The sequence below is a fragment of the Podarcis cretensis genome (assembly GCF_951804945.1).
Source record: "Podarcis cretensis genome assembly, chromosome: 6".
NCBI lineage: Eukaryota > Metazoa > Chordata > Lepidosauria > Squamata > Lacertidae > Podarcis > Podarcis cretensis.
In genome coordinates, this window is record NC_137175.1 from 41,912,374 (window position 1) to 41,934,307 (window position 21,934).

The 21,934-nt window shown below is 41.9% G+C and overlaps 1 protein-coding gene across 1 annotated transcript; it reads left to right on the forward strand.

The window, feature by feature from the left end:
* Nucleotides 1–855: 855 nt before the first annotated feature.
* On the forward strand, nucleotides 856–21,403 carry PM20D1 (peptidase M20 domain containing 1). The gene is given in 14 exon segments (XM_079979434.1): nucleotides 856–1,027; nucleotides 1,030–1,269; nucleotides 6,577–6,663; nucleotides 7,534–7,769; nucleotides 8,671–8,757; nucleotides 9,468–9,601; nucleotides 10,944–11,063; nucleotides 12,353–12,428; nucleotides 13,772–13,833; nucleotides 14,646–14,724; nucleotides 16,642–16,713; nucleotides 17,194–17,362; nucleotides 17,985–18,084; nucleotides 19,008–21,403. Coding segments are annotated over 14 exon segments (1,620 nt in total). The 5' UTR covers nucleotides 856–996; the 3' UTR covers nucleotides 19,135–21,403.
* The last annotated feature ends 531 nt before the right edge of the window (nucleotides 21,404–21,934 follow it).

Genomic DNA, 21,934 nt, shown 5'->3' on the forward strand with positions numbered 1-21,934 from the left:
TGTACTATCCCAGCCAGCGCCTCAGTAGTCTGGATGTATGCGTTGGTTCTTGAAAGTAAGCCCTAATTGAATTTACTGTACTTCTCTTTTGCCCAATTATTTGGGCATAGGTAGGACTCTGAATATTAGGGATACAATCCCTCCAAGTACTAGGTTAATACCAGCTCTTTACCTACAGCATTGCCTGAAAATAATCTCCAACCTTGCTGATAAAGACTGGCTTCCATGTTGAATAGCTCATCTATTCCAAACAATGTGCAAGCCTGGTTTTTCATGCCCAGGAACACCTCTGTCCCACAACCACCCCCTAGTTTCAGAAGTTCTGGGGTTCTAGAAATCTCGTTTGCTACTCTCTAGTATTTTTGATGGTCCTCATAAAGATATTAACTACTTTGTTTCTTTGAAATCCCCCCCCCATGGACCCACACAGCTATTTTCACTCTTTATGGAGCAATGCAATCCTATGCATGCCACATTTACTCAGAAGCAAGCACCACAGCAGGGCCAGCCCAAGACATTTTGGCACCTGATGCAAACCAAACATGTGTCCCCTGCCAGGAAGAGGAATACTGAGCTCTACATCAGGAGCAGGCAGCAAGTGAAGATCTCCATGTGATGCATTCCTTGGAAGGCCGGATCTGCTGCTCTTGGCAATCCTGTCCGTCCCCCCGTCCCCCCGCAGTCCCCTTACCTTGCCTCATGAGAGGCCCTGCCTTGCCCTGCCCCAATGTGTTCAATAGGACTTATTCCCAGGTAACCGTGAATGGCAGCAGCCTTAGGATTGCAACACACTGCTCTCCTTCCCCATTTCTTTTAACACCAAGAAGAGCTGCTGCAGTCCCAAACGCGGCCGATATTACGCAGGCACACGCTGGTGTGCCATATTTTTTTATTATTTTAGGAGGGAGCCGAGTCCCACTGAAATCTCGAGGAACTCGGCAAACGCTTCGAGCCCACACCGCCGGGGAGTCTTGTGATGAGTAACCAGCTCCATTAATGATTCGCAGGGGGACGCGCCGATCTCCGAGGGGAGGCCAGAAGGCGCCAAGATGGCGGCGCTGAGCGGCCGGGCGCGAGGGGCTCTCTGGGTGGCTTTGCTGGCGCTGTGCGGGACTGTGCTGGCCCTGCTGGCCGTCGTCCTGGTCCGGACCTACGCCCCGCGAAGCCCCTCGCCGGCTCCGGAGCTCTGGGCGCGGAGGAGCCGGCAGCAGCGCCTGGAGCCCGCGTTTAGTCCCCAAGAGCGGCGGGAGCTCAAAGAGGCGCTGCAAGGTAAACTCAAGACAAGTCAATAAAATGGGTCGAAGGGCCGAAGAAGTGGCGGCGGCGGCGGCGGGAGCTGCTTCCCTCAGAGTAAAAGTTGCACGGTCTCCTAAGGAAGAGGGTGCAGGAGGGGCAAAGCAGCGTTGCCGTTTGGGTAGGACTTCGGGGCACAGTTCGGCAGAATGAGAAGAAGGGTCGCCAAACGTAGCTGGGCTGCACACTGCCTCATTTTGAAGTAAAGTACATAATACAAGTCAAACATGGGAGCCTGAGGCTCCAGGGGTCGCTGCGGGACTACGGTTCCCATCATTGCTGACCAGCTTTTCGCGCTGGCCGGGGCTGCTGGGAGTTGGAGTTCAGTGGGTCAGCCCCATTTTCCCCTGTCAGATCTAAACCTCAGTTGCACCACTGGAGCCGAAACGGCGTTTCAGGGTGGGGCAAGTTTTTGTGAGATTTCTGAAAGAGGAATGACGGCATGTTTCACACGGACACCCCATTCTCAACTTATTTTCTCTTTGCTCGTTTTGATGGGAGTAACCCTTCCAAGTAAAGCATGCTTAGGATTGCAGCCTCGTTTTAGCTTCCGGTTTCTGATTCGGTTATCATATTTATGGGGAAACAGCCTTTTCTTCAAGTTACTAAGGGGGTCCAGGAAGGGTTTGTGTGTGTGCATTGTTATTTCGAGGGGGAGCGGGTTACCCTCTGGTGCTATACTCGTAGGAGTTCATAATGACTGCATTGTAGGGGGTTGGACTAGATGACCCTCAGCCTCTCTTCCAGCTCTACAGTTCTGTGAGTCTTCCCCCATCCACCTTCAGCTACGCCTGCAATTCTATACACTTATCTGCGAGTAAGTCCCATTAAACTCAGTGGGACAAACTTCTGAATATACATACGAAGGTTTGCATACCATTGTAGGGTAATCTACAATGTCTTTCTTTCTATATCCTTTATTTGCCCTAGTTTCAACCAACAGAAGTGTGTGTGGCTTGAGAAAGCAAAGCACTTGTGAAAAGGCAGAGCATGGACTTGCCACAGTTTCCAAGTTAATGTGGGAATCAAAAGATTTGGTCATGGTAATGTGATGTATATTGAAATCCGCCAATGATTTTTCAGCCAGCCGTCAATTTGCTGTACTGGAACATATTAACATTATAGTAGCTGAATATTTACTGTTCTTTATACAGTGGTACCTCGGGTTACATACGCTTCAGGTTACATACGCTTCAGGTTACAGACTCCACTAACCCAGAAATATTACCTCGGGTTAAGAACTTTGCTTCAGGATGAGAACTGCTCCAGCAGCATGGCAGCAGCAGGAGGCTCCATTAGCTAAAGTGGTGCTTCAGGTTAAGAACAGTTTCAGGTTAAGAACAGACCTCCAGAATGAAGCAAAGTAACCCGAGGTACCACAGTATTACTCACAAAACTATGGAATCACAGCTTGCATTCTCCTCTGCAGAGTGAACAATAGGATTCACAGACTCAATGGTTTTCAGCACCACCACAGTGCAAAAACCTGGATGCTCATATTTCTTACAGATTCCCCCAAATACACCATTAGATCATAGGGTTGTATAAAGTAGACCCATTGAAATTAATAGACATGGCTAACTTAGGTTTTTTAATTTCAGTGAGACTGCTCTGGGTAGGATTATCATGAGCTACAACCCAGTGCAGTGCATTGTAAAAATTGTGCATCCATCACTTTCTGCAATAATGCATTCCATTATACTCAGTTGTGGGATGCTACCTAAGGCCTTTCCCCCAGGAAAATCCACTGTTTACTACTGGATTGGAACAAACATCAATCGGTTTTTCTGCAAATTGACATTTGTTCCAATTCAGTGGTAAACAGCAGGTTTCCCCAGGGAAAATAGCAGGGAAAACTAAAAACCGCTTGGACTTGTGTGTAGAAAACACTGGACAAGCAGAAAACTTCTCAGACTTGTGCTTTCTAGGCACAGGACTGTGGACGAATCCTTAGTTGGACTATCCTTTGTGCTTTCTTGCACAGCAGTACATGATCATTGGGCTTATTGAGTATTTCTAGTGTCTATAACATGAAACAGGTGAAACATGAAACATATATAACATGAAACAGGGACACAGGTGGCGCTGTGGGTTAAAGCCTCACCGCCTAGGGGTTGCCGATCGAAAGGTCGGCGGTTCGAATCCCTGCGGCGGGGTGCGCTCCCACTGCTCGGTCCCAGCGCCTGCCAACCTAGCAGTTCGAAAGCACCTCCGGGTGCAAGTAGATAAATAGGGACCGCTTACCGGCGGGAAGGTAAACGGCGTTTCCGTGTGCAGCTCTGGCTCTGGCTCTGGCCAGAGCAGCGATGTCACGCTGGCCACGTGACCCGGAAGTGTCTCCGGACAGTGCTGGCCCCTGGCCTCTTAAGTGAGATGGGCGCACAACCCCAGAGTCTGTCAAGACTGGCCCGTACGGGCAGGGGTACCTTTACCTTTACCTTTATAACATGAAATCAACAGATTTGTGGTTCATGTCTGAGAAGTGAGCTGCTTGAAGACAGGGTGGTTTTGCATTTATTTTGTTTCCCAATATGTTTCTTTTAAAGGCTTGATTTTATCTACATATAGTTTGTTGCAATGACATTGGATTGTGTAAACAATATGTTATCCTTCAGTCTACCCATGCTTGTATCTTACGGTTACAAGAAAACAACTTAGGAGGCTTGTTTGCAGTAAATATACAGTTTCTGTATGGGAAATAGCCATGTGGGAGGAGCCTGATAGTAAGGACGTGTGTCTTTTCTGTTTAGCCAACCCTTGATATTTCTAGTTATCTTGTTCTTAATGATAAACTTATCTTTTTAGTCAAGGTACATTTATTATCTACTGCCAATGTCAATAAGTTCAGTCTGGTCATTATGCTATGAGTATACCAGAATTCTGGAGGTTTTATTTATTTTGAATATTCATATGCTATTTAAGAATTTCGCAAATCCAGAGTCACATACTAAAAATCCAACTAGCTAAAAGAATAAATATGTACAATTTAAATAATCAACCACAGTTGGTAGAAGCAGAATGAAATACAGATCAGATCAAAATCAGACAAAAAGTCAGAACTACAGATCTCATATTAAAATAGTTGGAGCTTTTTTAGTTGTAAATGTGCTATCTAAATGATGAGGATGATGAAAAGCCATTTTCCAAGTCACCATCTAACTAGCTTCTGAATGTGAAGGCACCTGGAGCTTGGACTCCAATGTAGATTTGGGCAAGTTCATGTGGGCAATTTCATACAGGAAAAATCATTTCTTGGGTACTCTGTCCCCCAGCTGTTTAAGCATTAAAGGTCCCGCCTTTTCTCTCTCTCCATCAAACTGACATCAATTTGTGCAGCGTCAGTATGTCTACTAGATTATAAACCTTTCTGGCATCTCTCTGTCTATTTTATTTATTGTGTAGTAGTCAGTGGAATTTTAAACACATAATAAATAATAAGAAGGCATTTTATAGTTCCTGATCTTCCTGTATTTAAGTACCTTTTAAGAATGTTGATTTGTTGAGCCGTGGACGTAGAATTTATACCATGTAATTGTGGGAAAACAAGTTAGTTTCTGAAGTCACAAATGCAATGATGAAATCAGGTGGAAAAGGTATTCATTTCTTCAAAGTAAATGTTTTTGTCTCAGGCTTCTTCATAGAGAGTCGCCGATGGTAATTCTGGAGAGCAAAATTATAGCCTGTCTGCATTTTGTGACTTTAGCCTTTAGCCTTTTTCTTTGTTGCTCACTCAAATTTGGTGCTTCTACTTTTCTGGCTGCCTGTCATACAGCGCTGTTCTCTGTTTATTTGCTCTTTGAATGTCTGCCAAAAACATATTAATTTTGTTCGCATCAATCATTTAATATATAATGTATCTCTATTGTTGTTATTATTATTTATTAGTCACTTTATTCACAGAAGTGAGCCAAAGCAACTTACAACAAGGTATAAACATTAAAACCAATTACAGTACGATTGCATCTAATTCAGTTCCAAGAGTTCTGCGTATACACAAAAATGTGTTTACTCAAACCCTTGGAACCACCCACAGACATCTCCAGCCTTCCGGAGCCAGCACACTCAGCTTGCTTTTCCCAGTAAGCAAGACTTTGAAATTTATTTTCATACTGGGGAAACCTTGCATATGAGTCAGTTCACATGGGAAGAGGTGGTCCTTGAGATATTGCAGTTCTGAGCTGTTTATGGCTTTATAGGTCAAAACCAGCACTTTGAATTGGGCCCGGAAACTAATAGGCAGCCAATCTGCCTATTAGTTGGCATTATATGCTCAAACCATCTTGCCCCAGTGAGCAACCTGGCTGCTAAATTCTGCACCAGCTGAAGTTTCTGAACCATCTTCAGAGGCAGCCCCATTTATAACACATTGAAGTAATCGAACCTAGAGGATACCAGAGCATAGACAACATAAGTTAGGGTATCCCTGTCCAGATAGGGCTGCAGCTGGGCCATCAGCCAAAACTGATGGAAGATGCTCTGTGCCACTGAGGCCACCTGAGTCTCAAGCAACAGCAAAGGATCCAGAAGTACCCGCAGGCTGCATACCCACTCCTTCAGAGGAAGTGTGACCCCATCAAGGACAAGCAGCCTCCCATCCATCTGGTCTAAGTAACCACTCACTAACTGTGCCTTAGTTTATCTGGATTGAGCTTCAGTTTGTTGGCTCTCGTTCAGTCCATTGCCAAGGCAAGACATCAGTCCAGCACGTCCACTGCCTCACCTGCAGATGTAAATGAGATGTAAAACTGTGTCATTGGCATACAGCTGACAACGTACTCCAAAACTCTGGATAACCCCACTCAGTGGTTTCATGTAGATATCATCTATAGGTACATATGATCCAAGACCCTGCCAATTAAATCATGTGGATTGGGGGTGGGGATAGGGTGCAGACTCCACTTCATTCATTCGTATTACTGTCTATATGAAAATGAAATGTGATACAAGATCTTCTTGCTTAATAGAGTCTGGGGATCTCACTCAGCCACTTGATCAGGGGCACCATTTGCACATCTAAATGTGTGATCCTGCACATCATTCAGCAATGCAGCAGACTCCAGACCCAGCTGCGATTCACAATATTCTCAGAAATATTGTAACTGGGAATGACATTTGCAGGCTCTGTCAGCCGACTGGTAGTGGCACTTCTAATCCTTTGAATAGGCATATTGACAGCCTTTACATTATTTTGCAGGGAAGGAGAGTTTATCGCATTGCACTGTTGTTTTAATAATTGCCTGTCTGAGAAAGTCACGAAATCTCTTCTTTTATATTTTATGTAAGGTGCCATCAGAATGCAAACAGTTTCCTTCTCAGCAAATGATCAAAATACTACAGCCCTGGCAGAATTTGAGCCATATATTCGTAAAGGTATTTGAACTTAAATTCCTTATTTTAACTAGCAAATGGGCATTAACTTAATAGAGTATCTAATCTTTGTGTCGTAAAAGAAGAGTCTTTATCGGCAAAACTAAAGTACTAAGCTGACAAAAATGTGATTTATTATTGAGTAGAATGCAAGTTAATGAACCGAAACAGCTGTGGAACTTTTAAATACAGGTTTCTACAATTGTAAATAAATCCTTCTTTTTTAAATAAAGTATTTATATCTTTGTGATAAATTACACAAAAGGATTGCATCTCAATGGTAGAGTGTGCTTTGCTTACGGAACGTGCCAGTACAAACCCTAGTATCTCAGTGTAGGCCTGAGAAAGACCTCTGTCCCCATGTGAAGACCTTTGAGCACTTGACATATACTCTTAGTATGGTAATAAATGCAGGAGCTACAGTTGTTATGCAAGAGTAGATTAATGTAGTATGGTTTTGGCCTTATATGTTTCATGGCCAATACCAGTCAAACAGGTAAAATTACTGGGTTCTCAGAAAAGATTGAAATTATATGAAGAGTGGCTTTCATTGTTTCTGTTGTTTGTTTTTTTATTTAACAATTTGAATACAATGTTGTTGTTACTATAATAATAATTTATTTTATCCTTTTGTTTGCTTTAAACTCTGTTCCTCCACCTCATAGGGTGGTGGGACCAGCAAGAGATGTGTGCTATGCCTTTCTTCATCCTTCAGTTACCCATTTTCTGAAATATATCAGCCATTATAATATACCAACTGTTGCACCAAATACCAAAGGTCAATATGTCCCCTTTGATTTGTCCAATCCTTAACCTCAAACTTTGGAGAAACGCTTGCTAATTTTCTTTCCCTTCTGTTTTTCTTCCCTGAAGCCTTTCCTGCAGTGTTTTCTGCAGCATTCATTAAACATGAAGTTATTGGGGAATATAGCCACCTATTCACCATCCAGGGGTCTAACGCTCAGCTGCAGCCCTACATGCTGCTTGCACATATAGATGTTGTTCCAGCTTCTCCAGATGGATGGGACGTCAGTGATCCTTTCTCTGCTGAGGAACGTGATGGGTTTATATATGGAAGAGGAACACTCGATAACAAAAACTCTGTTATGGTATATGTATATTGTAAATGTACCTCATTTTGCAGGGTGGGTGGGGTGCAAAGTGTTTGTCCCACAAAGTTTGGCATGCCACATTAATGATGGTTCACTGCTTTCTGTTCACAGTGTGAGGAGAAGCATTCCCATTATTATTGTTGTTGTTGTTTTTATTTTTATTTTATTTTAATTATTATTTTGCAAGCTAAACATAAATCAGTGCACTTTAAAAAGAACCTTTTAGCCATATGAGTATATTTTGCTTTGCTTTAAATTGATGACTTAGTATACTATTTCTGTGGACACCATTGGGCCAAAGGTTGTCCTGAAAGTAAGGAGAAAAGGAAGGAGTTACAGAAGGTCAGTGGGTTGCTGCCCCTGACAATTGGAAATCAAGAAGATGATAGGAACCTGGAGACTGGTTCCAGAGGGAGCAGCCAGCTGGATAAAGTGCTGCAGCCTGAAAGTCAGCAAGCAGAGCAAGAACTGACTATCATACAGAAAGTTCAGTGTGCACTACTTTCATCCAGTAAACCACTTTCCAAGGCACAGGCATTTCCACAAGACAGTTTCCTCCATTTTCTTCTAAAGAACAGGCTAAATAGATGCTCCAAAGCTTCTACATTGAATTTTTGAAAGTGTTATTTATTTTTTTAGCTCTGTGATTTGGACTTTCCCACCTTGATCTATAATCCCCTCCCAGTCAAGTGACAAAGTTAAGTTTCATGCAAATAAATGGTGTTTTGGTTCAATCAGAGGTTAGTACAATGCCACTGGATTCTCAAATCCCACCCTCTAATCTGGGGCAAAACCAGTCCTTCATTTTGCCCCACAACAGTTGCTGTTAACATGGAACAGGTTCTGTAACCAAGGTGCAAAATAGACAGTGTTTAACATTTTATTTTTTATTCCTCAGGGGATTCTGCATGCTCTAGAATTCTTACTGAGACGAAATTACAGACCTCACAGGTCTTTCTATATTGGCCTTGGGCATGATGAAGAGGTATTCTATGTGTCTTTAATTTCCCCCGTATTTATTTATTTTAGATTTATAGCCCATCCCAAAGGCTGAAACAGTAGATACTGAACTTGAGTGGGTCAGCCTGCTGCTCTTTTTACATGGAGACTCCTTAATGGTGTTGTGCTGTCCTGATAAAAGGTTTTCCATGCACTGCAGTGGTAGGTGCCTATTGACTAGTCAACTGTCGACAGCATAGGAATGTGGATTTTGCTTTTTCATGTGTATTTTTTGTGTTGTTTAGCATTACAATTCTGTATTCAGCCCCACGCTGCCCCCAATTTAAAAAAAAAAAAAAGTTTTGAGGGTTAGTAATGTCAGCTAATGGCTGGGTAGACATGGTTTGGTGAAACCCTGGTGGGCCATGATTGGCTTGGAAGCTGGAGGTTCCCTAACCTTGTGTTAGCCTAATGGCTGCTACACTTGAGGAATTATGTGCCACAATTTACCTCTTGAGTGCAGACCTATAGCAAGATTCAGCAAGTAATATATTGGAATGAAATTAGTTCATTAGGTGCAAGGTTAAATGGTTTGGAGCACCACACATCAATTGCTCTCTCCAGTAGAAGTGTGTGTGTATATATTTAAAACCTTTATAGCAATTGTCTTTTTCCACTGAAGCACTGGATGCTTATTGCTGCCTGAGACAGAATGAGATGACATTTGGTGAGATGACTTTGTTGTGGGCTTTTCAGGTGGGGGGTGGAAAAGGAGCCATGAAGATTGTGGCTGAATTGGAATCTAGAGGAATTCAACTTTCTTTCGTGCTTGATGAAGGAAGCTTCATCTTTGATGGTATTGTCACTGGAATAGAGAAACCAGTAGCTTCGTAAGTAAGAAATGATGAGAACTTTCCACAATAAATGCAGTTGCTGCTCTTGTTAAACAATTGGGAATCAAACATTGTTCCTGATCTACTTGGAGTGTGTGGAATCAACAGTCTAAGTAAATCTTCACCTAAGTTTTGCCTATCTGTGCTGTTGAGCAGGGCCATCTTTACCTGGGGGTGCAAGGGATGCGGGGCACCCGGGCGCCGAATTCTGGCGGGCACTAGGTGCCCACCGCTGAAGCTGCCTAAGCTTTAACTATCTACCTGTTATGAAATAATAAATAATTTTGATCAAGCTAGAAAAACAAAATACATATAATATATACCTAGGTATTACCGAAATGTATACCTACTGCCTCACTAAAGGACTTTCGACTGTGTGCGCTCATTTACCAAAGATGCGCCGCGCCAGCAGTGGCGCTTGCCAGACTCGACGGCGCTTGTCAATCACAACTGTGACACTTGTCAGACTCAATGACGGCGCTTGTCATTCTCAATGGCGCTGTGCACACGAAATTAACTCTTACGTAAAAATATTATGTTACGTATTGTATTGAGCTGCTATGCGGCAGCAGGGTCAGTGGCACCTTTGACACAACTGATCTCGCGCTGCCTGTCTGCCAGTCGTGTCAAAGGTGCTGCTGACTCCGAATGAAACATTGCAAATTGAATTTAATTCCATCACTTACAGTTCAAATTCGTATAGAGAAATTGTTTTTAAAAATGTTTATTTTCGCTAATTGTCGGCATTTTCTTTGACTAACTACTTAGTACTTAGGGCTCTACTACAGATGTGTTTCAGCACGTGATTTTAGTTTTCCATGTCTGCAAAAATGCGCCTAGAGAACACTATGCATTCCGCGAGGTGCTTTTTTCCTTAATTTCGGGGCTAAACTAAATTTGGGGGCACTGGGTGGATCTTTGTATCCCGGCAGTGCTAAAGACAGCCCTGCTGTTGATTATTACAAAAGTATACAGTACTGCGCCTCATCTTCTTTTAGGGTCAGTATAACTAATTAACCTATGTAATGTGAGTGTCTCATAGGAATAGCCCCCAGCTATAGAGTACTATGTGCTAGTAAACAGGTCCTAGTTTAGGATTGTTACCACTTCCTCTTCCTGGGCACTACTGCTGAAAGGGGAATGATAGCCAGGTGATGGAGAAAATTAATCTTGGGTAGGTGTGGGGTTTTCCAGAGCTGAGGGAGCCAAAGGGACATTGACAAGGGATCCTACTGTGCTGCATGGCATAGCAGGGATGTCAAAATGGTTGTCTAACTAGAAGATAGGGGGGAATTCTTACATCCTGAATCTAAATAATTGATTTCCCCCAACTTATCAGAATAGGTATCACAGAAAAGGGTGCAATTACAGCAAATTTCACTGTGACATCAGAGCCTGGTCATTCTTCTGCACCACCTAAAAGGACAAGTATTGGTATTCTTTCTGAAGCATTAGCCAAGTGAGTATTTTCCTTTCCTGGTAATAGTGAAATCCTATATGTGTCTAGTTAAAAATAAGCTCCATTCTGATTGTAGCCTAGAGATGTTACATAAATTATTTTGCTCTGTAGTGCCTTGAGTTGCCAGTTCAATATTTCAGAAATAAGGGACACTAATGGTTATAGAACACTATGTTGGACTGAGTGCTCACTGGAAGGACATATCCTGAAGCTGAGGCTCCAATACTTTGGCCACCTCATGACAAGAGAAGACTGGAAAAGACCCTGATGTTAGGAAAGATTGAGAGTACAAGGAGAAGGGGACGGCAGAGAATGAGATGATTGGACAATGTTCTCGAAGCTACGAACGTGAGTTTGACCAAGCTGCGGGAGGCAGTGGAAGACAGGAGTGCCTGGTATGCTCTGGTCCATGGGGTCACGAAGAGTCGGACACGACTAAACGACTAAACAACAACAACATGCATATTTAAGTCACATGTTCTCCTTATTTAAGTGTGCAAATCATCTGAGGAGACATACCTGTTTGTTGAAATCTACCAGAATACTAAATGGGGCTGCTTTTGCCGTAGCCCAAGAGTTATGGAGCTCCCTCCCAAACAAAAACTGCTGGTGCCTACAGTCTTTTAGAAAGCAATGCAAATGCTTTTTTGAAGCATATTTAGAAAACTGTTGCAGTAGAAAGTGTATGTATGGTTTTATAATCCATACGGATGATATAGTGGGAAAGGGGTTTATGTGTGCCTTTACAGAGGGAGGGCTTAGTTTGATTTTTAGAAAACCTACCACCAGCACTAGTGATGGGCCTGGAACTGTTACACATTTAGATCAAGCCATGGGGCACCTTCCAGCGTCTTGCCACACATTCTATTTGCTTAAGACTGTTCCTGTTCCTCAGTATATGGATAAGTGTTGGTTTTGCATGGGAAATGGACAGTAAGAAAACAGTTCCTCACATAATGTTGAAGACGCACTGCAGTGGTCTTTTACCCTCCTCCATTCAGATTGTGACATGATCTCTTCCCAGTTTAAACATGAAATAAATCAGATTTAAAGCACATCATCCCGAGAATTTCCTCCAGCTTTCAAATTATCACTGACTCAGCTTCTGTTTTGAAATCTAACATCATCATGATACTTATCTGTAGCAGAAACTAAAGTAGCAATTTTAAGATGACTAAGACATTGCAGACTTCTGCCTAAATTCATGAATCAAAGTAATAGGAGTGGAGCCTGTTTATTTTTCGTCTTGCATTTGATTGTTACAATCAGATAGCTGTTTGTTGTTATAGGTTGGAGCAGCATCCCATGCCCAATCTGTTTGGTCATGGGCCTGAAATCCTGATGTTTGAGCAATTGGCACCAGATGTAAGTATTCAACAATATGCACTCTTTCATGTGATTTCAGTGAAGTGACCTTAAATTTTTTAGATTTCTTATGATTTTCTAAACTTGTTGCTAGTCAGAGTTTTAGAATTTTCAGAGTCATTCCCAATTGATAGAGTTCATAGCAACTTTCCATTCCCCGCCCCCCCCCAACAGGTTTCATCCTGCCACAGCGGCTCAGTTCCCACATAACATCAAAGCCTCATTTACAGTTATAGTTCTCATGTACTCCCACAATCTCAAACCTTTTCTTCAGTTTCTTCCTACTTTGATCAAACCACAGTTTGTCATTATCTGAGCAATCAAACTATTGTGGGGGAACCTCCGTTTTGGAATGTAAACCATTCCAGAAGTCTGTTCAACTTCCAAAACGTTCAAAAACCAAGGATCAAAGGGTTGTCAGCAAGTTCAATGGGGAAAATTGAGAAACATGCCTTGGAAGCCATCCGACTTCTGAAGCGTGTTCGAAAACAGAAGCATTCCCTTCCAGGTTTTTGGTATTTGGCTTCTGAAAACTTTCAGCAGCCGAGACATTCGAAAACCAAGGTTTGACCATACTTTTCTTCAAACCAGGGCAACTTTAAACTGTTGTTTGGAAGGCAAGCACAAGCTATAGTATGGCAGTTTGAATTAAACAGCAAAGTATACTTTGATCCAACTGGAAACTCATTGAAGCATGGGGGTGTAGAGTTAGCATGGGAGTCATTCCTATACTGCTGAATCAAGCTTTGTTACTTGGAGCAAGCTAATATCAGCTACTTGGTGGAAAGGTTGTTCAATAGGAAAATTGTATTGCATTGGAAAGCTTCATTGCAGTTGCTTTTTGTGTAACTTGTCCAAGGTCAATGCCACAAGCGGCATCCTCGATCCACTGGTGGAGGAAGAGGGGTGCAGGGGGAGCGCACCACCCCCAGCAGTGTGATCCCAGTGGGGTGCCATCATGGCTGCCCCCACACTGGGCGCCACGCCCCCAGAACATGCACAAACCCCGCCCCTGCCTGTTCTCCGCTCCCCATGCCGGAGCATGAACTCCACCACTGCCTAGATCTCTGACAGGCTGTGCTTTCAACCCTATCCTTGTAGAGTTATTGGTTTGATCCAGAACTTCACAAACATTTCCCTTCTCCTACGTGTTGCTTCTATGTGCACAGTTCTCTTCCTGCTCCCTACCCACACAGTTCTTCCACTGGCCTGTCTCCTGCATACAGGAAAGTTCTAACATGTTCACTTAGAAGACTACTTCAGCATGGGTTGTTTTTTTAAGAAACCATTCTATTGATCCAGACTTGCTGATGTGTACTGCTTTTCTCCCCTTTGCTTTTCAGTTCAGCTTCCCTCTAAATATCATTATGTCAAATTTGTGGTTGTTTGGACCACTTGTTGGAAGGTAAGAAAGGAACATGATATTTCATTACATTTTTATTACAGCAACAAGAGCTTTCCTATGCTGGGATACCGCAGGAGAGCATGCTGCCACTACACAATTTTTAAAAGCATTTTTCTTAAAAAGTTTGCAAAATAATAAGTCCACGAGGGTGTGGGGAGGCACATATCACAAACAATATTCAGTAAAGTGCCCACTTCATGAAGCAATTGCAAAGAAATGAATGGACAGTGGTTAAAATGCAACCATATTCTTAAATGCAACCTCAAGGGAAGATGGGAAGACAGTGCACAAAAAATGAGAAATAAATGTACATTTATTGATTTAAAATATTGGTATTGACTTATGGAATGCAGAATCCTACATTACCGTATTTTTCGCCCCATAGGGCACACCGGCCCATAGGGCGCACCTAGTTTTTTGGGGGGGAAATAAAGAAAAAAAATTATTTCCCGGCCCCCCTGGGCTGGGGCGGGGGAAGCCCGAGCTTCCCCCGACCCCAGCCCCCAGAACAGGCTGCGCCCCAGGCTTCTGGTTGCAGGCAGCTCTCCGCAAGCCGTGGGAGAGCTGCACGAAGTCGCGCAGCTCTCCCACAGCTTGTGAATAGCTTCCTGAAGCCTGGAGAGCGAGACGGGTCGGTGCACAGAGACCCCTCGCACTCTCCAGGCTTCAGCGAAAGCCTGCATTCGCCCCATAGGACGCACACACATTTCCCCTTCATTTTTAGAGGGGAGAAAGTGCGTCCTATAGGGCGAAAAATAAGGTAATTTACTTCTGATCTCTAAGAACTTTGTGTCATCTAAATCTTTACATAGATTTCTTGAACAGACGCCTACCACCAATGCCTTAGTTCGGACTACCACTGCAATCACTATGTTTCATGCAGGAGTCAAGGTACTGTAGTACGAATTCACTGGATTTTCCATAAAGTGTAATGAGGGTCTAAATTTCTCAGAACTACATTTTCAGCTTTCAGTATTACTAGTACCAGTGAATTATAGGAATACAAATCCGTTTCTTTTCCCCTGAATGATAAATTCTCCTCCCATTCTGAATATTCACTGCTGGCATCATCCCATGAACTAAGAATGTCAATTCGATTCATGCCCTCTTAGTATGGGATTTGTTATTGATGGTGGCTTGTCCTCAGAATGGCTTAGTTTCTAGAACTAGTAGAGCAGAAAGCTTTCGCTTCAGTCAGTCCTTGCAAGAGGAGAGTTTTACTAAAATAGAACTTCATGATCACAGTATTTTAGCTCCTATGGCAAGTTGGTGAGAGAGCCATTCCATACATTTCATAGCAAGAAACCTGGTTAGCTGTTCAGTGTACATCACCCAGCCAATGTTCTCTTTATCAATGTTTCTGTACTGTAATTGAAACTGTTATTTGTAACATCCACACTTAGCATTAATAGGTGTAACCTTAAAAAACTTGCACATGAGGTCCACAATAATGTAACATAGGAAGAGCTCCTGAGCTTGCCAGAACAGTGAAAGTGGTTTGTTAGTGGCTTTTACTTGGTGTGATAGTTAAAGAGTGACACCTAGAGGTGGACTGAGATACAGTAGGCTTTGCTTTTATCATTTTTCTGTTGCTTTAAAATTGTCTCCCAAACAACACATGATGGTGACAAAGCTGTGTCTTTAAATGGAGGTCTGCCTCAATCATGTGTGGCATGCAGGTATTTGGGTTAAATCACAAAGGGGGTGCATGAGGAGGTGGCTGAACCCACATCCCTTCTTCCCAACTGCTTTATTCTCAGGTGGGCTCATTTGTGATATTGGAGTCTGGAAGGTGGAAAATAATAACTTTGGGTGGTGGAGGGGTGAACGGAGGAGGAATGTGCACCTGCATGTAACCTCCTTATGCACCTTAAAACCACATCTCCTCTATTTTATGCATGATTAGATCAGGCCCATGTTTAAAGAGACAGATCTGTTCTCAAGTATAGCTGTGCAGTGTGGTTCCAACTGCCCTGTGTAAATGCAGTAGTACAGTGTACTGTATAGCAAAGAACAGATCTGTATAGTTAAACTGATTAATTTAAGCTTCATGTTTTAAATAACTTTTAGCAACAAGTCATAATGAAACTGGATTAGTCATTATACACTTTCTCCAACAAGTTTGATTGTTGCTTCTAAAAATATTACGATAGCACTATGTACTTTTTACATTACATTTATAATTGAAGGCATAGTCATTTCACCATTCAAAGAAATTGTACATTTTCATTTGCCATGCATTCCTCACCTGGTAATGTGATTCTCCCTCAAGATAAAGCTGCACCTTCCAACAGCCCTTTGAGAGGATAAGGGGGAAAGTCAGTTTAGCACACACTCCTTGGCCATGCTTTCGAATACTAAGATATGAGCAGCTCCCATCTTTTCTCTTCTTTCATTCTGAAATTTAGAAAGTAGACCCAAGCCTTTCTTGTATGACGGAGGACATGCCAGTTATACATGTACTCATTTCAGCAGGCACTTGGGCCTGCCCACCTTTTTCTAAAATAAGTGAGCTTTTCACTGCCACGCATCATAGGTCAGGGCTGCAACAAATGCATGCATGTCTAATGGATCCCTAGGTTGTCAAGGAGGAAAAGCAGACCTTCATTCAGTGGCTTAAGCAAAGAACATGAACTTTAGGCAAGAATTACCTTTGCATAAATATAATTTTACAAGGCTGAATTAATATTGAGGACTGTGCATTGGCTTCAGAAATTACTGGTGAAATTACCTTGGTTCTGAAGCTCATATTTTAGACTGTGGTTTGTTGTCACATGTTTAAGCCCTCTCTTTTTCTCCCCTCTCCAGTCAAACGTTATTCCCCCCTCTGCAAATGCAACTGTGAATTTCCGCATCCATTTGTCACAAACAGTTGATGAGGTATTTTATTTATTCTGAAAAGTTTGTTAAATTAACAGGTTATTGTTTCTCTCCCCCCCCCCCACCCTGGCCCTCATGTTTGGCCAGGAGACTTTAGAAGGTTTAATAATTGGCGTGTCTATGGTTGTGTTCCTTTTTGCAGTTAAACCTTGGGTTTCCCATTCAAGAAACTTCTGAACTGGCTTGTCATCTTTTTCTGTATTTATTTAATACCTCAAAAGTGACTGGTACATTGGAGATGTATCTTTGTTGAAGGGGCCTAAAGGAAGGTCTTTTGAGGCAGTAACCCCAAACTGAATGCTTTGTATCTCTACCTATCCCATTGTGTAACAGGAAAGCAGACTTCCACAATGAAGTCCCAAAATGCTCCTGTCCTGACTGTGCATCTTTAGTTGGTTTGCAAAGTGTTACTTAAGAGTTTGCAATCTGTGCTAATACCATAATACTTTAGCTTCTTTGTTCCTTTGGGTGTGTTCTTAGGTCCTGGGCATAGTAGACAAAACAATTGATGATAAGAGAGTAAAGATAGAAATGGAAAGTGCTTTTGATCCACTACCAGTGAGCCCTTGGGACGACCAGACCTTTGGAGTACAGGTTTTCCGCCAGACCATCCAGGATGTTTTCCCAGATGTTGGCAGTATAGCTCCAGGTACTGGCAAATGCATTATTACTGTTTTCCCCTTCTGTTTCCACCCAACAACCTCTACTTTGTTTTCATTTTCTGAGTATTCTCTTTCTATTTTATCCCCTTCACCAGGTACGTGCGTACACACACTCACTATTAATGACTGGAAACGCTTGTTTTCCTCTCTTTCTGACCTAAGATGGTGGTCATTAAAAAAAAAAGTCAACAGGAAACTGGCAATCAGTGTACCTCAAGTTTTTCAGATTTACATGGGGCTGAAACCAGGCTATATATTTTCTTCTTTTAGAGCAGCTCAGTTGTTGGACTGCCCTTAATAACTTCATTCTGATTCAATTCAAAGCTACCAATTAGCCCTGCAGTCTGTTTCAAAATGTCTGCTTATGTAAAGAGTTAACATTTAAACATGGCAATGGGCACAGTTTTTCTGAAATGTACAGCTGTCTTCCATTCCTCCAGTAAATAAAAGGCGGAATTTTCAAAACCTCCTAAGCAAAAGTAAGGCAGATAGCTTCCAGTGCCACTCAAAGGAAGCTAGGAATCTAATTCCCGAAGTCTGTGATGCTAATGCAATATTAACTTCAACACTACCAGTTTTAATTTTTCAAAATACTGATTTCTCCTCCAGGTATATGTGTTGGTAACACTGACAGCAGACACTTTGTCAACCTTACAAATGCTATTTATCGATTTAACCCAGTGATTTTTAAACCCGAAGATTTGCCAAGGTACAGTATTCTACTTGACAGTTTCTTCCTAGTGAAAACACCAGATGAGAACTAGCAAAACGAATGAGACATGGCAACTGAAACTTGACAGAGAGCAACACTTCTAAAATGCCCATAGTGTTTCCCTACTAGTCCGAAGAAATAGAGGGAGGGCTAGATCCTGTACTTGTCCTTATAAAAAGCAGATTGGAATTGAAGCATCTCTTTAGGACCTGATTTCTGTTATGACATTGCCTGGGCTGCAGATATGTAACACTTCCTGGCTGTAGTTGGAAATAGGGCAAGCATTTGTTTATTCATTCATTCATTCATTCATTCATTCATTCATTTATACATACTCCAATCAATTTAGGATTTCCTTTAGAACTCCCCAGATAGGTAGTATTCAGAACTGAGCTGCGATTGAATCTTTTATTAATAATGTAGAAGCTCGGTATAAAGTAATAAAATACTTGTTTTTCTAATTTCTCACAACAAGTTTTATATGTGGTTAGTTCATTTTAGCCACATTTCATTGGTACACAGTAAAAGGGAATGAAGTGACAAATCAGTTTCATCTATATGCCTTAGTAAAGCCAAACATATCTCACCCACTCCTTGGCTTCTGTTGTAATGGAGCTGGCTAGGACTTCTGGTCAGTGGGCTGGTATGCATCCCAACTTTCTACTTTTTGTTTCTTTTTCAAAAGCTACCAGTCTATAAGTCCAGCTGACTTATGGACCATCTGTTATCTTGGAATAAGCATCCTTGTGATAAATAAGGAGTCATATCACATATAACTTTGTGGCTAGAAAAGGCCTTGTAAGGGATCGTAGCATGTTTCAGTCTTTTGTGGCGCACAATACAATATCCCTGTTACACAATTATTTAACCTATTAAAGCCTTAACCCCATTGCTGCTTCTCTCTTTTTCCCCCCAATCAGGTTCCACGGGTTGAATGAACGAATATCTATTGAAGGTTATGAAAAGCAAGTGCAATTTATCTTCCAACTGATTCAAAATTCTGATATCAGCCAATCCACAGAGCCACATGCAAACCATGAGTTGTAAAAACAAAATAGGAAGGCTTCTGTGAGCATTACTAGGAATCAGAATTGCACAAAAACGCTACATTCCATGTTGCTGTCAGTTTTGGAACATAGCATACAAATTTTAAGTCGCAAGACTATTGTACCGCACTCCAAACAGTTGTGAAATATAAAAGCAAGCATAGAACAAATCACTTTGGATCAAAATGAACATATTGAACTTATGCTATGTTGTATTCAGTAGTGGGCTGTGTGGGTGGTACTGTGTTGCTTCCCTAGCTTCCCAACAGCATAGGGCACTGTTCCTTACCAAAAGGAAGAGGGACACAGCGCATGGCGGCAGGAGTGTCAGATTGGCTTAGCTGCCGCACACCAATCTCTCCATGCCTCAACCCCTTTTCCATGCCGTTGGGAAGCCAGGAGAGCAATGCAGCCTCACTGTTGCCACCTGCAGACCACTACTGCAGATATTGGAGCCTAGAAAATCTTATTGCTGTATAAAGTTTACATCCTAAAGATTATTGCACTGTTCCCTTAATTGGAAGGTAGAGCGGTTCGCTGAAAAGAGGGCAAAATATTCCTGCATCGCAGGGGGTTGGACTAGATCATCCTAATGGTCCCTTCCAACTCTACAATTCTGCGATTCTAAGTGGGTTATCAATCTTGAGAAATTCTTTTACAGAGGAATATTGTGCTGCTATTCCTGTCAATCCCTGCCTGCCTGTCCCTTGCTTCTGTGAAAAAGGAATCACTTTAATCCTACCCTTTCCAAATACCATTGCCTTTATATCTTTTTTTTTCTTCCATTCCCCTAAATCAGGCATAGGCAACCTTGGCCCTCCAGATGTTTTTGGCCTACAATTCCCATGATCCCTAGCTAACAGGACCGGTTGTCAGGGATGATGGGAATTGTAGTCCCAAAAATATCTGGAGGGCCGAGGTTGCCTATGCCTGCCCTTAATGACAGCTGTGGGGCAGGGGGCTATGATCCAGAGCGTAGTGAATGAGTTAATTTACCATTCCTCTACACAATGGTGTTCTAAACATTTGGGTCTGGGGAAAGGCAGGGGGGACCAGTTAGCTAAAGAGTGTTAGAAGTCTAGAAGCAGAGTTGCTGTTCCACTTCCAGCTTAAAACAGAACAGCAATGATTGTGTTCTACCAAGTTCTCCCATCCTGGAAGCACCCTTAGAGAGATGTATTTCACTGGATTCAAGTTCTTTTATTCTACTCACAGCCTGATTTACATGCCTCTTCATTTTCACTTCAGAAATGCATTGTTTTCTGGATGTCCTATCAATTTTCTCTTCCTTCAGTGGGTGTACACTTGACAGGAAGAAGATTAATTTGAATCCTGATAGGAGCCAGGGATTTTGTGTCTTTGCTGCTACTCTCATCTATAGTCCCCACAAGAGATGTTGCAATAGGACAGTCCCTAGTGCTGCTTTTCATTTTTTATTAATCTTGAAACTTGTCATTTAAATTTGATTACATAATTGCTCAGAAAATAAGGACTTGATTCATCTGCTCCTGTATAGAAGATTAAATGTGCTGTTTATGCAAAGTAATATACAAGCTATGGAAAGAAAGAAAGAAAGAAAGAAAGAAAGAAAGAAAGAAAGAAAGAACTTGTCTTAAATGCTTAAATTCCTCAGGGATGTTTACATGCAAATTTTAAGGGTTTGATTTATAACAGTATTCTTCCCTAGTCTTTCTGGAATAAAATGTGACTCAGTGAAGCCTATACAACTAGAAATGGCGATAACACTGGATTATTACACTGTGATCTGGTTTACCCATAACACTAAGCCATGGTTTATTTAACCATAAATTGTCCCACAGATGATTAAACAAGCCATGGCTGTTTCATGAGTTTGAACTGTTTTCCAGTTACTCTTGCCTTGTGCCTTTGTAGTGGGATAAACATTTGAGGATGATGGTTAGAAAAAAACAAACCCATGGTTCTAGGAAGTGCTGGGTTCATACATATGATACACTTTAACAAACCAAGATTTATAAGCTAATAACAAACCATGGCTTAAGATTGTGCCTTTGTTAGCAGTAAACAAATTATAATTAAGCCCCTGGGCAGAATTTTCACATAACACTCAGCCATGGTTTAACAAAAAAAAAATGTTTAGCATTTTGTATGAGCTAGCCCTGTGATTTTTATGAACTTCTTAACAATTATGTACGGATTTGCACTTTAGCTTTATATGGATGTGATAATAACTAAGACTTGATACAGGTTTTTCTTATGAAAACAATAAAAAAGGACTACCATGTGTGTGATCACTGTTTGAACATGGTCTATTAATCACTGCACTATCCCACAGATATCTCTGTACCTGAGCTTTGATAAGAGCGGGGGGGCGGGGGGCGGGGATTTCATCAAAACAAAACCATTCTAAGGAAAAAAGAAAGAAAAAACAGGATAAAACTCCCATTATTTTCCAGTCTAGGGAGAGACAAAAACGGGAGGTAGGTGGAAATATTAATGGAGTGTCCTGGAAGAAGGCATGCCTAACTGAAACACTCTAAACTTTAACATTTTGTTGTGGCTCCTACTTGGCTCAATGTATAAACAAGAAAATTATTGTTTTTCTTATGGTTCTGTATTAGTTGCATTCACACTATGAATTCACATTTCCTGCCCTGTAGTTTAATTTCAGCCATTAGGCCATTGATCCTGCAGTGATACAGCAGGTATTTTGGCCGATTTGCTGACGGGCAGAAAGTTTGTTTGGCGTAAAACAAGCTTTTAACTCTTGTAATAGAGCCAAAGTAACGACAAACCAAAGGGATAAATAATACTTCTATATG